Genomic DNA, 18,152 nt, shown 5'->3' with positions numbered 1-18,152 from the left:
CGCCCTGTCATTGATCACCCCCCTGTCAGGCTCCGTTCAGATGTCCGTATGATTTTTACGGATCCACGGATACATGGATCGGATCCGCAAAACGCATACGGACGTCTAAATGGAGCCTTACAGGGGGGTGATCAATGACAGGCGGGTGATCACCCATATACACTCCCTGATCACCCCCTGTCATTGATCACCCCCCTGTCATTGATCACCCCCCTGTAAGGCTCCATTCAGACGTCCGCATGATTTTTACGGATCCATGGATACTTGGATCGGATCCGCAAAACACATGCGGACGTCTGAATGGAGCCTTACAGGGGGGTAATCACTCATATACACTCCCTGATCACCCCCTGTCATTGATCACCCCCCTGTAAGGCTCCATTCAGACGTCCGCAGGATTTTTACGGATCCATGGATACATGGATCGGATCCGCAAAACACATGCGGACGTCTGAATGGAGCCTTACAGGGGGGGTGATCAGTGACAGGGGGGTGATCACCCTGATCACCCCCCTGTCATTGTAACCCCCCTGTAAGGCTCAATTCAGACATCCGCATGTTTTTTGTGGATCCGATCCATGTATCCATGGATCCGTAAAAAATCATGCGGATGTCTGAATGGAACCTTACAGGGGGGGTGATCAGTGACAGGGGGGTGATCACCCTGATCACCCCCTGTCATTGATAACCCCCCTGTAAGGCTCCATTCAGACGTCCGCATGTTTTTTGTGGATCCGATCCATGTATCCATGGATCCGTAAAAAATCATGCGGATGTCTGAATGGAGCCTTACAGGGGGGGTGATCAGTGACAGGGGGGTGATCACCCTGATCACCCTGATAACCCCCTGTCATTGATAACCCCCCTGTAAGGCTCCATTTAGACGTCCGCATGTTTTTTGTGGATCCGATCCATGTATCCATGGATCCGTAAAAAATCATGCGGATGTCTGAATGGAGCCTTACAGGGGGGGTGATCAGTGACAGGGGGGTGATCACCCTGATCACCCCCTGTCATTGATAACCCCCCTGTAAGGCTCCATTCAGACGTCCGCATGTTTTTTGTGGATCCGATCCATGTATCCATGGATCCGTAAAAAATCATGCGGATGTCTGAATGGAGCCTTACAGGGGGGGTGATCAGTGACAGGGGGGTGATCACCCTGATCACCCCCTGTCATTGATAACCCCCCTGTAAGGCTCCATTCAGACGTCCGCATGTTTTTTGTGGATCCGATCCATGTATCCATGGATCCGTAAAAAATCATGCGGATGTCTGAATGGAGCCTTACAGGGGGGGTGATCAGTGACAGGGGGGTGATCACCCTGATCACCCCCTCTCATTGATAACCCCCCTGTAAGGCTCCATTCAGACGTCCGCATGTTTTTTGTGGATCCGATCCATGTATCCATGGATCCGTAAAAAATCATGCGGATGTCTGAATGGAGCCTTACAGGGGGGGTGATCAGTGACAGGGGGGTGATCACCCTGATCACCCCCTGTCATTGATAACCCCCCTGTAAGGCTCCATTTAGACGTCCGCATGTTTTTTGTGGATCCGATCCATGTATCCATGGATCCGTAAAAAATCATGCGGATGTCTGAATGGAGCCTTACAGGGGGGGTGATCAGTGACAGGGGGGTGATCACCCTGATCACCCTGATCACCCACTGTCATTGATAACCCCCCTGTAAGGCTCCATTCAGACGTCCGCATGTTTTTTGTGGATCCGATCCATGTATCCATGGATCCGTAAAAAATCATGCGGATGTCTGAATGGAGCCTTACAGGGGGGGTGATCAGTGACAGGGGGGTGATCACCCTGATCACCCCCTGTCATTGATAACCCCCCTGTAAGGCTCCATTCAGACGTCCGCATGTGTTTTGCGGATCCGATCCATGGATCCGTAAAAATTATACGGACGTCTGAATGGAGCCTTACCAGGGGGGTGATCAATGACAGGGGGGTGATCCGGGAGTCTATATGGGTGATTACCCCCCTGTCATTGATCACCCCCCTGTCATTGATCACCCCCCCTGTCATTGATCACCCCCCCCTGTAAGGCTCCATTCAGACATTTTTTTTGGCACAAGTTAGCGGAATTTTTTTTTTTGTTTTTGTTTTTTCTTACTAAGTCTCATATTCTACTAACTTGTGTCAAAAAATAAAATCTCCCATGAACTCACCATACCCCTCATGGAATCCAAATGCGTAAACATTTTTAGACATTTATATTCCAGACTTCTTCTCACGCTTTAGGGCCCCTAAAAAGCCAGGGCAGTATAAATACCCCACATGTGACCCCATTTCGGAAAGAAGACACCCCAAGGTATTCGCTGAGGGGCATATTGAGTCCATGAAAGATTGACATTTTTGTCCTAAGTTAGCGGAAAGTGAGACTTTGTGAGAAAAAAACAAAAAAAATCAATTTCCGCTAACTTATGCAAAAAATAAAAAATTTCTAGGAACTCGCCAGGCCCCTCATTGAATACCTTGGGGTGTCTTCTTTCCAAAGTGGGGTCACATGTGGGGTATTTATACTGCCCTGGCTTTTTAGGGGCCCGAAAGTGTGAGAAGAAGTCTGGGATCCAAATGTCTAAAAATGCCCTACTAAAAGGAATTTGGGCCCCTTTGCGCATCTAGGCTGCAAAAAAGTGTCACACATCTGGTATCGCCGTACTCAGGAGAAGTTGGGGAATGTGTTTTGGGGTGTCATTTTACATATACCCATGCTGGGTGAGAAAAATATCTTGGTCAAATGCCAACTTTGTATAAAAAAATAGGAAAAGTTGTCTTTTGCCAAGATATTTCTCTCACCCAGCATGGTTATATGTAAAATGGCACCCCAAAACACATTCCCCAACTTCTCCTGAGTACGGCGATACCAGATGTGTGACACTTTTTTGCAGCCAAGGTGGGCAAAGGGGCACATATTCCAAAGTGCACCTTTCGGATTTCACAGGCCATTTTTTACAGATTTTGATTGCAAGGTACTTCTTACACATTTGGGCCCCTAAATTGCCAGGGCAGTATAACTACGCCACAAGTGACCCCATTTTGGAAAGAAGACACCCCAAGGTATTCCGTGAGGGGCATGGCGAGTTCCTAGAATTTTTTATTTTTTGTCACAAGTTAGCGGAAAATGATGATTTTTCATTTTTTTTCTTTTTTCCTTACAAAGTCTCATATTCCACTAACTTGCGACAAAAAAAATAAAATTCTAGGAACTCGCCATGCCCCTCACAGAATACCTTGGGGTGTCTTCTTTCCAAAATGGGGTCACTTGTGGCGTAGTTATACTGCCCTGGCAATTTAGGGGCCCAAATGTGTGAGAAGAACTTTGCAATCAAAATGTGTAAAAAATGACCGGTGAAATCCGAAAGGTGCACTTTGGAATATGTGCCCCTTTGCCCACCTTGGCAGCAAAAAAGTGTGACACATCTGGTATCGCCGTACTCAGGAGAAGTTGGGGAATGTGTTTTGGGGTGTCATTTTACATATACCCATGCTGGGTGAGAAAAATATCTTGGTCAAATGCCAACTTTGTATAAAAAAATTGGAAAAGTTGTCTTTTGCCAAGATATTTCTCTCACCCAGCATGGGTATATGTAAAATGACACCCCAAAACACATTCCCCAACTTCTCCTGAGTACGGCGATACCAGATGTGTCACACTTTTTTGCTGCCAAGGTGGGCAAAGGGGCACATATTCCAAAGTGCACCTTTCAGATTTTGCAGGCCATTTTTTACACATTTTGATTGCAAACTACTTCTTACACATTTGGGCCCCTAAATTGCCAGGGCAGTATAACTACGCCACAAGTGACCCCATTTTGGAAAGAAGACACCCCAAGGTATTCCGTGAGGGGCATGGCGAGTTCCTAGAATTTTTTATTTTTTGTCGCAAGTTAGTGAAATATGAGACTTTGTAAGGAAAAAAGAGAGAAAAAAAAAAATCATCATTTTCCGCTAACTTGTGACAAAAAATAAAAAATTCTAGGAACTCGCCATGCCCCTCACGGAATACCTTGGGGTGTCTTCTTTCCAAAATGGGGTCACTTGTGGCGTAGTTATACTGCCCTGGCAATTTAGGGGCCCAAATGTGTGAGAAGTACCTTGCAATCAAAATGTGTAAAAAATGGCCTGCAAAATCTGAAAGGTGCACTTTGGAATATGTGCCCCTTTGCCCACCTTGGCAGCAAAAAAGTGTGACACATCTGGTATCGCCGTACTCAGGAGAAGTTGGGGAATGTGTTTTGGGGTGTCATTTTACATATACCCATGCTGGATGAGAGAAATATCTTGGCAAAAGACAACTTTTCCCATTTTTTTATACAAAGTTGGCATTTGACCAAGATATTTTTCTCACCCAGCATGGGTATATGTAAAATGACACCCCAAAACACATTCCCCAACTTCTCCTGAGTACGGCGATACCAGATGTGTCACACTTTTTTGCTGCCAAGGTGGGCAAAGGGGCACATATTCTGAAGTGCACCTTTTGGATTTCACCGGTCATTTTTTACACATTTTGATTGCAAAGTTCTTCTCACACATTTGGGCCCCTAAATTGCCAGGGCAGTATAACTACGCCACAAGTGACCCCATTTTGGAAAGAAGACACCCCAAGGTATTCCGTGAGGGGCATGGCGAGTTCCTAGAATTTTTTATTTTTTGTCGCAAGTTAGTGGAATATGAGACTTTGTAAGAAAAATAAAAAAAATAAAAATCATCATCATTTTCCGCTAACTTGTGACAAAAAATAAAAAGTTCTATGAACTCACTATGCCCATCAGCAAATACCTTAGGGTGTCTACTTTCCGAAATGGGGTCATTTGTGGGGGTTTTCTACTGTTTGGGCATTGTAGAACCTCAGGAATCATGACAGGTGCTCAGAAAGTCAGAGCTGTTTCAAAAAGCGGAAATTCACATTTTTGTACCATAGTTTGTAAATGCTATAACTTTTACCCAAACCATTTTTTTTTTGCCCAAACATTTTTTTTTTATCAAAGACATGTAGAACAATAAATTTGGCGAAAAATTTATATATGGATGTCGTTTTTTTTGCAAAATTTTACAGCTGAAAGTGAAAAATGTCATTTTTTTGCAAAAAAATCGTTACATTTTGATTAATAACAAAAAAAGTAAAAATGTCAGCAGCAATAAAATACCACCAAATGAAAGCTCCATTAGTGAGAAGAAAAGGAGGTAAAATTCATTTGGGTGGTAAGTTGCATGACCGAGCGATAAACGGTGAAAGGAGTGTAGTGCCGAAGTGTAAAAAGTGCTCTGGTCATGAAGGGGGTTTCACCTAGCGGGGCTGAAGTGGTTAAAGAAGAACACATATTCAACAGAAATATCCATTGTGCCCCAGAATGGTAGATATTGACCTACATGCTAAATACAATATTAGAAGGAGTCAACATTTAGAGCAGAATTTAGCATATGCACCAGATTGTATCACAGATAGCCATTATGCTAATAATGTACTATTGCATATAATTTTCTTATATGTTTATTTTCATCTGCATTTAGGCTTCATATAATTTTATATTATTTCATTGAAAATATTAGTACCTTAGGCAAATCTATTTAGAAAATGCTAGTTTTAGTCGCCTAATTTTATAATTTCATTAAAATGTTTCATATCTATGAGACAGAATTTTTGTTCTTTTGTTTTGAAGAATGTCTCAACGAATGAGTATGCTGAGTTGTAGAATGTGCTCATATTTTTCCAGAAAATAAGTACTTTCCAGTGTTCACATTGCAGTCTGAAAGAGGAACAGCTCAGACTTGGACATCTCTGAGCTATTCTTCCTTTGGACCACAAATGTCAGAGTTATAGCAATTCAGCCATTTAAGCACTAAACCCTTTAAAGGAGCTGTCTAGTTTCATGATATTGATGACCAATTCTCAGTGTTTATCAATATCAGATTGGTGGGGTCCAACTCTCAGTAACTCCTGACTAATCATTGAACAGTTGTAATTATTTTGCACCCCCACTGCAAAGTAGAAGGTGTGAAAGATAAACATTGAAGAGGTTGCAGTGCTTGCACCAGTGCCGCAAGACCTTCAAACAGCTGGGTGCAGGGAGTTGGCCCCCACTGATCTGAAATTGTTGATCTATCCCGAAGAAAGATCATCAATATCATGAGTGGACAACCATTTTAATGGCATATTATAAACAGAAAAATGTTATAATCATTTCAACATTGTACTAAAAGTGACCTGTTTATTAAGATCTGAAACACATGTGGTATCAAGAGTTAAAGGGGTTGTCCACTTTATTCATATTGATGACCTATCCTCAGTATTGGTCATCAATATCAGATTGGAGGGGGCCGGCACCCCCACAGATCAGCTGTCTTCTCCTCATTGTTTCCCTTCTCGAAGTGGACATCACAGCGGTGAGCAGGTATAATTACACCTATGCCTTCCCATTCGCTTCTATTGGACGGGACCCTCCTATTCACGTGTATAGATAGGAGCTGTCCCATAGAAGTGAATGCAATGTTGCTGTGATGTACACGACGATGTGGATGGAGAACAGTTAAACAATGAAGAGAAGGCAGCATTCATACCAGCGCAGCCTTTTCTTCAAAAAGCTGATTGGCAGGGTGTTCAGGAGTATAAATAAATTATATATACATATATATATATATATATATATATACAGGTGAAGCTCGAAAAATTTGAATATTGTGCAAAAGTCCATTTATTTCAGTAATGCAAATTAAAGGGAATTGCATTAATGCAGCTTAAAATAAAAATATTGTGAAAAGGTTCAATATTCTAGGCTCAAAGTGTCACACTCTAGTCAGCTAATTAATCCATATTCCCTGAGCAAAGGGTACCTTAAAATTGCGACTTTCATAAGCTGTAAGCCATAATCATCCAAATTATAACAAATAAAGGCTTGAAATATCTCACTTTGCATGTAATGAGTCTATACCATATATTAGTTTCACCTTTTAAGTTGCATTACTGAAATAAATGAACTTTGCACGATATTCAAATTTTTAGAGTTTTACCCGTGTGTATATATATATATATATATATATATATATCTCCATGGAAAAAGTCTGGCAGCACTCCCTTGTAACTTTAAAGATGTAGGGTGCCCGCGGTGATCCCTCAATTCGGGACGGAACACAGAGAATGAAATTCCGCAGCAAGTCAGAGAAAGGTTCTGTGAGAGAACCGAAACGTTGTCACTTGATACGTGTAAATAAAGAGCACATTTTATCTTTTAAGGAGTGCTGCGGACTTTCATTCTCTCTCTCTCTCTCTCTCTCTATATATATATATATCCTACATGTGCCTTTATAATATAATAATAATATTTGATTTTGTTTACTTCAGAGATCCAGAAAAAGAAGGCTGAGAGCAAAGTAGAACCTAAAAAGAAAGCTCCTTCTAAAGGTAACAACTTTGTGTAATGTACAAAAAGGCAAAAGAAGTTCAGAAAATCTCTACATATTTAAACAAACACTGTTAACACTATTAATAACCTATGTGACTATTCTATGTATTTCTATTTTCTTAACATGGGAAAGTGTCTTTAGAAATGTTGGCCCATATTGATAGGATAGCATCTTGCAGTTGATGGAGATTTGAGGGATGCACATCCAGGGCACGAAGCTCCTGTTCCACCACATCCCAAAGATGCTCTATTGGGTTAGATCTGGTGACTATGGGGGCCATTTTAGTACTCATTGTCATGTTCAAGAAACCAATTTGAAATGATTTGAGCTTTGTGACATGGTGCATTATACTGCTGGAAGTAGCTATCAGAGGATGGGTACATGGTGGTCATAAAGGGATGGACATGGTCAGAAACAATGCTCAGGTAGCCCGTGGCATTTAAACAATGGCCAATTGGCACTAAGGGGCCTAAAGTGTGCCCAGAAAACATCCCCCACACCATTACACCACCACCAGCCTGCACAGTGGCAACAAGGCATGATGGATACATGTTCTCATTCTGTTTACGCCAAATTCGGACTCTACCATTTGAATGTCTCAACAGAAATCGAGACTCAGACTAGGCAACATTTTTCCAGTCTTCAACAGTCCTATTTTGGTGAGCTCGTGCAAATTGTAGCCTCTTTTTCCTGTTTGTAATGGAGATGAGTGGTACCCGGTGGGGTCTTCTGCTGTTGTAGCCCACCTTTTTTTTCCCATTCTGACATTCAGTTTGGAGTTCAGGAGATTGTCTTGACCAGGACCCCAACCCTACATGCATTGAAGCAACTGCCATGTGATTGGCTGACTAGATAATCGCATTAATGAGAAATAGAACATGTGTTCCTAATAATTCTTTAGGTGAGTGTAGATATCTCCTCTTCATTTTGCTGTTTTCATAAAGCAGGATCTATTTTATATTGGTTGTAATTTCCTTACATTTGCAATTTATAGTTTTATATATGAATGGCATAATACTACTTAATTTTCCATTTTGTCACCTTTTTGGCTTTATTCTACAATTTTTAAGCTGCATCCCTGTCATTATTACTATTCTTCAATGTTTTTTGTCAGTTCCTTGATAATGAGTTTCACAATAATGACAAATGTGCCATTCTTTTATGTGGCAACCATGACAGTTCTCATTAACATGTCCTTTGCTCACGTTTTCACTTAAACATCAAAATAAATTGATACTAAAGAAAAAAAAATACAGGATTTATTTTCAATACAAATAGGGGAATTCATTTTAAGCACTTTGCAACATTGTAAAAACATCTCTTGGCAAATAAATGTAATGTAGTGTAATAAATGGCTTTTCAATAAACCTAGTTTCCTATTTACTGCTCATCTCTAATAAAATTTAACCTGCTTCCATATCCCTAAATGTCAATAACACAATTACTTACAAGCAAGTAACATGACTCTAGAGATTTAATGACAGTTAACCTCTTTCAGCTTCCCTAGTACGTGTGGTAAGCGAACACAGAGAAACCACTTGGCATAGAAAATCACAATAACAGTTTGACATGTTAAAAAGAGCCATGGCTAATAATTTTGTGTGTAACGCAGACATTTAATGCAGCGTAAAATACAGTAGTTTACACAATAGTCATATATTAGAGAAGCACACAGGATGTATTCATATATTATATAGATGTGTTCTTCTTTACCTTTCGCCCCGCTTGACATAGACTATCCTGAGATGTGTGTTGCGATATGTCCAGTTTTAAAAATAACCTGATTTCATGACCTTTTTTTCAGGAAATACTGTTTATATCAATCATTTGTCTATATGTGCTCACCCACTGGTTGTGATGTGAATTGAAGCCCATTAAGGGTTTTGCTAGAACGTTGAGATATTGTATTAAATTTGTGTCCTTGACCAAATTAAAGGAAAAATGCATATACATCTAATTAGGTACAGTACTTAAAGGGATTTCTGATTTGAAAATATATATTTTTTTGTTGAAATTGTTGCCCACTGATAAACTAATCCCAAGTTAGCCTACAGCTGGGACCCACTCAGTGGCGTAGTCACCATAGTGGCAAACCAAATGGCTGCTTGGTGAGAGGGTGTCATGTCAACAGTCTGTGCCTGCCACAGTCCTGCTCTTCCAAGCAGAAGCGGGTGTCGCTGCTCTCTCCCTGTGTGTATTGGAACCAGTGCTCAGCGAAAGTTCTATTAGGACAGCGTTAGTTAATCATTTTCTCTTCGTCCATGTCCAGCTTCTGAATAATGTGCTGATCTATTTAGTTATGCTGTTGATTCACCTCCTAGCCTGAGCTTTGGGTTTGCTAGTGACTAGTAACTAGCAATCGTTAATTTCTAATGATAATTTGTTTTCCCTTAGTCACAGATGGGGTTAACTGCCCCTGTGGACTGGTAGGACCGGCGGAATTTTTAATGAGCCCAAGAACCAATAAACGATCTTCAGCTCCCTGAAAGGGAGGAGATCGTCCCCCAGGCCACCGTGTTTTTACCAAGCATAATGTACTTAGGGTGGGATATTTGTGTGCTGCTGTTGGGACTAAGGGAAAACAAATTATCGCTAGAAATTAACGATTCCCTTACGTCCTACCAGCAGCACAGATGGGGAGATAGCAAGAAGAATCCCCTAGGGAGGGTCCTCATGCCTGGCAGAACTAAGAACTGTCTGCCTAAAGGCCGAAAACTCTGCAATCCTAGCATCTATACTATAATGGGAGATGAAGGTTGACTCAGAACTCCAGGAAGCCGCCTTACAGATCAACTCTAAGGGGAGAAGTCTTCTCTACGCAACAGAGGTGGAGACAGCCCTAGTAAAGTGGGCCCTCACAAACTCCGGAGGATCTAGGGATTGGGAGACGAAGGCCTCCCTGATGGCTTCCTTGATCCAGTGACTAAGGTAGCTTTAGACGCTTTACGGCCCTTAGACTTACCGGCAAACAGGATGAGGAGATTCTCGTCTATCCTGAACTCTCTGGATCTATCCACATAGACCTGGAGGCATCTAGAAATGTCCAGCGGGTCTCTAGCTGGAGTATCCGAGGAGGGGGCTGAAAACAAAACTGGTAAAGAGATTACCTGGTTGATATTTTGGAAGGTTGGAACCTTAGGCCTGAAGTAGGGTAAAAACTTCAGGAGTACTCTGTCCTGCAGAAAAATGTTGTAAGGGTGAATTGCGGAAAAAGCCTGCAATTCAGAGATTCTTTTGGCTGAAGCTACTGCCAGAAGAAAAACCATCTTTAAAGTCTAAAATCTGAATCCCACCTCCTCCAATGGCTCGAAGGGGGGAGATGCTAGCCCCCTGAGCACTACTGAAAGATCCCACTGGGGAATAGGTTTCAGTATAGTAGGCTTTAGTCTTTCAGCTCCCTTAAGGAAGCGTTTGATGAGTGGGTCCCGAGAATGTGGCCTGTTAAGACAGGCCGAGATGGCACAAATCTGTACCTTCAAGGTAGCTGGAGAAAGACCTTTATCTAATCCATCTTGAAGAAATTGTAATATCGTAGGAAGGGGCGGATCTGCAGACGCCACCTGTTTGGAATCACACCATGACATGAAAATTCTCTTGATCCTGGAGTAGGCCATCTTCGTAGACTCTGCTCGGGAATGCGACAAAGTTCTCAGGACCGACTCGGAAAGCCCTTCTATGTTGGGAAGGGACTGATCAACCTCCAGGCTGTCAGGTTGAACCTGTGCAGATCTGGGCAGAGGTGAGTGTCCCACGACACCAGGGTCTGCTCCGGGGGAAGTCTCCAGTATTGTCCCCGACTCATCTGAATGAGCTGGGTAAACCAGGATCTCTTGGGCCAGAACGGTATGATGGCTTTTACCGAGGCCTGATCCTGACGGATTTTCGTCAATACCCTTGGTATCATGGAAAACGGAGGGAAGATGTAAGCCAGCCTGAACCTCCACGGTATCGACAGAGCATCTATCGCCAGGGGGATGTCTTCCCTGTATAGGGAACAGAACCTCAGAACCTTGGCGTTGAACCTGGTTGCCATGAGATCCACCTCTGGCATACCCCATCTGTGAACTAACTGCTTGAAGATCTCCGGGTGCAGAGACCACTCCATGGTCGGTAATCCTCGACTTAGGCGGTCCGCTATCATATTGAGGGAGCCTCGAATATGAGTGGCAGATAGATGGGAAAGGTTCGACTCTGCCCACCGAAGAATTACCTTGATCTCTGAAAGAAGGGGCAATGATCTTGTGCCTCCCTGCTTGTTTATATAGAGAACCGCAGTCATATTGTCTGACTGGACTTTCACAGCTTTGCCCCGGATCTGAGGGGCGAAGTGAAGGAGGGCTAGCTGGATAGCTCACATATCGCGAAGATTGGAAGAGAGACGCCGCTCCAGGGGAGACCAAGATCCCTGTACTGGGGATCCGTCTAGGTGAGCGCCCCAGCCTACAAGGGACGCGTCCGTAGTCAATATGAGCCAAGCTGGTTGGGTCATAAACTTCCCTGCTGGTAGCCGAAACCACCATCTGAGGGAATTCCGGGTTTGACCGGCCAGGGAGCACAGGGAATCTAGCCCCGCAGGGCTGCCGTTCCAAAAGCGCAAGACCTCCGACTGAAGAGGACAGAGGTGCCATAGTGCCCAAGGGACTGCGTCCGCAGCCGCTAACATGAGCCCCAGCATCTTCATGAGAGTCCGGATGGAGACTCGACGAGGGACATAAAGGACCTTTGCCAGGTCCTGAATCCGCGCTCTCCTTTCTAGAGTCAACCGGAGGGACATCTCCACAGAGTCGACCACGAATCCTAGATAATGGATTAAAGTCGATGGGCTCACATTCGACTTCTGCCAGTTGATGATCCAGCCCAGGCGGAGGAGAAAGGAGATTGCGATCTGAAGATGGTGGGTAAGGATCGGAACTGAAGAGGCTAAGAAAAGCCAATCGTCCAGATAGGGATAATAGTCAGTCCTTGAAGTCTTAAAGCTGCCACCACCGACACCACCACCTTGGTGAAGATAAGGGGGGCAGAAGAGATTCCGAAGGGAAGCGCGGCAAACTGAAAGTGCCTGCAAACCCCTAAAATCTGGACCGCGATCCTGAGGAACTTCCGGGAAGTGGAATGGATTGGGATGTGAAGGTACGCATCCTTGAGGTCCAGAGTAGCCATGACGTCCCCAGAGTTGAGGATATGGCTGACTGACCTTATGGTTTCCATACGAAACCTGGTTTTCCTTATAAATCGATTGAGGAATCTCAAGTCGATAATCATCCGGAGATCTCCCGTCTTCTTGGGAACCAGGAACACTGGAGAATAAGTCCCTAGGCCTCTCTCCCCTGCCGGCACCTCCTCCAGGGCTCCCTTGGAGATATAGTCCTGAATATAAGACTCTAGAATCTTTTGTTTGGCAGACCCGAAGTTTCGCGTGGCGATGAATCTCTCTGGGAAAGGGGGGGGGGGGGGAGATGAGATCTACCCGGTAACCGGCAGAAATTATATCCTGAACCCAGGGGTCTGCAATCTGCTGGGCCCAAAAGTCTTTGAAGTGGGAGAGACGGCCCCCCACAGGAATCTGGGGGAGGGGTACGGGAAAGTCTAGAGGAGATACTGCGGGGGTAGCAGGGCTTATCCAAGAGCCTCGGGGAGGCTCATAGTCAGGAGGGTTTGCGGGAGCGTCTCGAGAATCCACGAGACGGCCCCCCCAATCTCTGCGCTTAGCGTCCCCGAAAGGGCTGCTGGGGGAGACTCTTCCCTTTCTTGTCGGAGAGTCCTTCCATGATTCTGTCCAATTCGGACCCGAACAGCCTATCCGGCTCGAAGGGGAGCCCACATAGATTAAATTTGGACGCGTTGTCCGCGATCCACGGCTTCAGCCATAGTGGTCTGCGGGCAGCCGAAACTAGAGCCATTGTTTTGGCGGCCAGTTTCAACTGCATCTGGGTGGAATCACACAAGAAATCCATGGCCAGATTGACTGACTTAAAAGCTGTCAAGATGTCGTCTCTAGAAATGCTCTGGTCCACATCTGTCTGGATCTGATTAAGTTTGGAGCGTGAGAAGGAAGCTACTTCAGTGGCCGCAATGGATGTCGATGCGGAGGCAGCAGCCGCCGCTTAACCCCTTCTAAGGGTGCACTCTGCCCTCCGGTCTAGAGGGTCCTGCAGGCTAGACCCATCGTCTGCAGGGAGCAGAGTGCGCCTGGACAACTTGGCTATTGCCATGTCCACCTTGGGAACGGAACCCCACGATTCCACCAAGGTTTTAGCCATTGGGTACATAAGCTTGAATTTCCTGGTGAGGACTGGGCCTTTTTCAGGCTTTCTCCACTCTGTACGCATCACAGAGAGAAGGGTCTCATCCGCTCTAAAGACACGCTGTGTCAGTCCGGCGGGATCGGAGGACTCCCCCATGTCAACATCCTGGTCCCCCGACCTGATGGACTTCAGCAACTTCTGCGTTTTCTCTGGCGGAAAAAAACAAGAAGTTAATTCTTCTTCCTCAGAAGATGACCCCACCGAACAGGGGGTAGGTCTCTCGACTGGTGCAGCCACTTCCATGGGAGTCTGAGAGGATCCTGGTAGCCTCTCATTAAGCAGGCGCACTACTCCTTTAATGGAATCATCCACGTAAGTTTTCATCCACTGGAACATCTCTTGCCAGCCCACCGCATCGTGGGTTCCGTGGATGCCTGTGTGCGACAACTTTCACACCTTGAGTAAGGGCAGTTGTCGTCCAAAGGTGTGTTACAATCGTAACAGGCCAAATGCTTCCTTTTGGTGCTGGACTTCCACTGGTCAGAATCTCTGGGGGAAGCCATAACTGTAAAGAAAAAGAAAAAAACAGGTCATAACACCTACAAACACCAGGTGGAGGTGAAACGAGACCATATGGGCGCCCACCAGTACTGAAGCAAAATAGAGCTGTGAAGAAAAATACCCAAGCCAATCAATATATCTAGATAATATATCAAAGCACAGGGAACTCTGGAGCTAGCTTGTGAAAGCGATGCAACCAAAGCACTGAATGACAGCCTGGGCGGGGCCCTCGATCGGAACAAGCCCAGAGAAGTAAAAGAGCCTAAATGAGGCTCAGCTTGACCCTATATGTCTCCCCAAGCTATCCTGACAATTCAGGATGTTATAAGGAGAAGAACAACCGAGCGGTGAGAATAAAACCCCACCGCATCGGAGATAAGAAAAAAACCGGAAGTGACGTAGCGCAGCTGGTGCGCGTCACTTCCGGAAGATGGCGGCGCCCACGGCGCCGCACACATGCGGCAAGGAGAGAACGGGACACCGCAGAGACGCCGAAATCCAGGCGAGATAGAAGAGGGGAGGGGAGCCACCCCCCCCCCCCCTGATGGTACCCTGTACAAAAAAAGCCGCGATTACGCCTAAAATAAAGGCAAACGGCAACAAAAAGGGGTGATTTCCTTAGATTTAAGAAAAACAGAGCCCCTCAGCACTCTTCAGCTCCCTGAGGAGGAGCGACACGCCAGTCCACCTGTCCAAAGGACAGAAAAAAACACGGTGGGCTGGGGGACGATCTTCTCCCTTTCAGGGAGCTGAAGATCGTTTATTGGTTCTTGGGCTCATTAAAAATTCCGCCGGTCCTACCAGTCCACAGGGGCAGTTAACCCCATCTGTGCTGCTGGTAGGACATAAGGGAAAGTTGTGTTCTCTCATCTGACTACCCGTGTACCATACCTTGCCTGACTATCAATTCTGCTCCTTGCTTAAAGTATTTTTTGTAGTGAAGAATCTTTCTAAGTGAGATATTACCAATTAGTTGGAATACAGAAACAGTGTTGCAGGGAATTTAATAGAGGACATTTTGAGTATACAGGTGAAACTCGAAAAATTTGAATATTTTGCAAAGTTCATTTATTTCAGTAATGCAACTTAAAAGGTCAAACTAATATATGAAATAGACTCATTACATGCAGAGCAAGATATTTCAAGCCTTTATTTGATATAATTTGGATGATTATGGCTTACAGCCTTTAAAAACCCCAAAGTCTCAATTTTGAGGTCCCCTTTGCTCAGGGGGGTATAGATTAATTAGCTGACTAGTGTGTGATACTTCGAGCCTAGAATATTGAACCTTTTCACACAATTCTAATTTTAAGCTGCATTAATGCAATTTCTTTTAATTTCCATTACTGAAATAAATTGACTTTTGCACAATATTCAAATTTTGGGAGTTTCACCTGTAGGTTTAGGATGAAACATACCATAAAAATTATCAAACAGAAACTGTGTAGTGACACTGTGTAGTAATACTGCAGATACAGATTTTCAGAATCCCACAATGATATCTAGTACTAATTGATCATGAAATATCTCAAGACATAGTAGCCAATTCCACTTAATATGATGAGGATTGTTTATCAGTACAACCTTCAGTGCAGTCCAAATTCAATGTAAAAGATCTCCTTGTGACAAGTTGGTCAAAGGAGATCCTGCCGATGGGACTCCAAATGACAAGCTGTAATCGCCATGGGAACGGATATGGCTCTGCAGTGGCATTGAAGCTTTTAATGGTACCAATCGAAGTCAGTGGGCACCTGCCTAGTGTAAAAATATCAATATCTCTCCAGAGAGATGAGGACAGCTCTCTTCTATGACTGCTAGAGAAGGGTTCTAGTCAACTAGAAGTTGAAACGTATTGGGCATATGGGAAGGTTTTGTCAAAGGTGAACAACCACATTTACTCTGATATATTTGAGTTAGTGCTACTGAATTTATTAGTATATTGTATAAACAGGAAGATAGTATAAAATCTATTGACTTATACTGCTGGATGAACTAGAATTTCCAAAAGAACCCCATAAATAAATCAGCGGTGACATAGCTCAATACGATCAACCCATTAGCATGGCAATCATGTTGAGTACTCGTATAGGATCATAGCTCTGTTTTATTGTAAAATAATAGATTAATTTTGTTTCAAAACCTAAATAAACCCTGAAAAGCTATTGTATTGATTTCTTTATTTACTGTAGCTTCTGAAAAAGAGAAGCCTGATGCAAAGACAAAGACAGAAAAAAAGGTGCCATCCACAGGTACGTAGATACAATACACAGTGGTGTGCTGCTACAAATACAGTAGTCTTTGCTTTTACAATATATTTATATTTATGTTTTATTTTTTTATCTTGTAGTATTTTAGTTAATGCTCTTCAATTTTAATAAAGTATGAAATTACTGTGTTCTGTATCTAAACATTTTCATTCCTAATTGCAGATAGTCCAATGTTGCGATCAAGAGTAGCTTTCGTTAGTAGAGATTTTCAATACTAAAGGCCACCATACACATTAGTGTATTCTATGTCCAAACCTATTGAGAACTGTAGGTTTGGCAGACAGTCTAATGTGTATGTGAGCTACAAAATCTCATAACAGATAATGTCGGGGGAAAGAATGATTAGGCAAACTGATCTTTTCTTGGACAACCATTTGCTCTCGCCAGAGATAAGCCACTCCCAAAAGTTTCTGGCAAAAACCTTTTCCCCTCCCCTTACCTTAAAGCTTTCCATATTGTTCTCCATAACACAGAGATTCCATGAATTAGTCCATGTGTTAGAGCCACATAGTAATGCATGAATGAATGGGACACTAAATATGACCATATATAGTAGTCTATAATTGATCAAAATGGACAGTTTAAACTAAAACAGTAAAATTTAGCAACTAACAATTTTAGGCAACCCATGACAGGCCATTATTGTTTGAAAAGAAGTTGGCCATGTTCAATATTTTATTCCGATAGATGGACGAAAGATCTTTCGTTCAGAGAAAGATCTTCATGAACAAAAGATTTCTCTTTGAAATAACATTGCAAACAAATATTTGGTACACCATCCAATTTCATTGAATATGTATAGGCAGTTTGAACAACTGTAATGGTAATATGGACTAAAGTGTGTATGGTCGTGTCCGCAAAACAATGGTTCACCAAATGTTTGCTTGCTCAATACCTATTCAACCATCAACCAACTTCTATATAATGTGCATGACCACCTAAAGAGCATCTGTTAGAAGATTTATACCTATAAAACTGGCATCTGTGTTGGTTCTGTGTTCATATGTGCCTGGATTGCTGAGAAAAATGAAATTTTAATATGTTTAAATTAGCCTCTAGTGAGGGGATGGCCAACCTGAGGCTCTCAAGCTGTTGCAAAAATACAACTCCCAGCATGCCCAGACAGCCTACAGCAGGTTGGGAGTTGTAGTTTTACAATATCTGGAGAGCCGCAGGTTGGCCATGCCTGCTCTAGGATCAATGAGGGCATTGCCATTACTCCTAGAATCTCAGTTCTCTCTGCAACTTGAGTGCCCCCTGCATGTTGATTGACTTTAGGAGAAGTCAGGGCCAAGCATTTACACCGACTGGCCCTGTCAATCACAGAGCACAGTTGCAGAGAGAACAGTGCCTCTAAGTGTAACGGCAATTAACCCATTGCTCCTAGAAGCTCATTTTCATATATTAAAACTTTGTTTTTATCATCAATACGGGCACATATGAACATGGGACTAACATAGATTACTTCAGCTGCCAAGTGCCCTTTGAGTTATCTGTCAGCACTCTGATCAACAATTAAGAAGTTAACACACATCAAACAACACCATAAGCCACTGGAAACAGCATTAAACGTCCCATGAAAGAACCTACAATGAAAGATATACATCCAAATAATTTAAATTACATTTGTCCATGTGACAGTCCTAACAGGC

At 43.4% G+C, this 18,152-nt stretch overlaps 1 protein-coding gene across 1 annotated transcript in view; it reads left to right on the top strand.

Moving 5' to 3' along the window:
* The window catches only part of TRDN (triadin), a 252,640-nt gene that overhangs the window by 206,603 nt on the left and 27,885 nt on the right, over positions 1–18,152 (top strand). Inside the window, exons 11-12 of the mRNA XM_044291164.1 lie at positions 7,366–7,425; positions 16,423–16,482. Of these exons, the coding sequence (XP_044147099.1) occupies positions 7,366–7,425; positions 16,423–16,482 (120 nt within the window). The remainder of the gene's footprint in view (positions 1–7,365; positions 7,426–16,422; positions 16,483–18,152) is intronic.

The sequence above is a fragment of the Bufo gargarizans genome, chromosome 4 (assembly GCF_014858855.1).
Source record: "Bufo gargarizans isolate SCDJY-AF-19 chromosome 4, ASM1485885v1, whole genome shotgun sequence".
Lineage (NCBI taxonomy): Eukaryota > Metazoa > Chordata > Amphibia > Anura > Bufonidae > Bufo > Bufo gargarizans.
The sequence above is the reverse complement of the archived record's forward strand: the minus strand, read 5'-3'. Positions and strand labels throughout refer to the sequence as shown.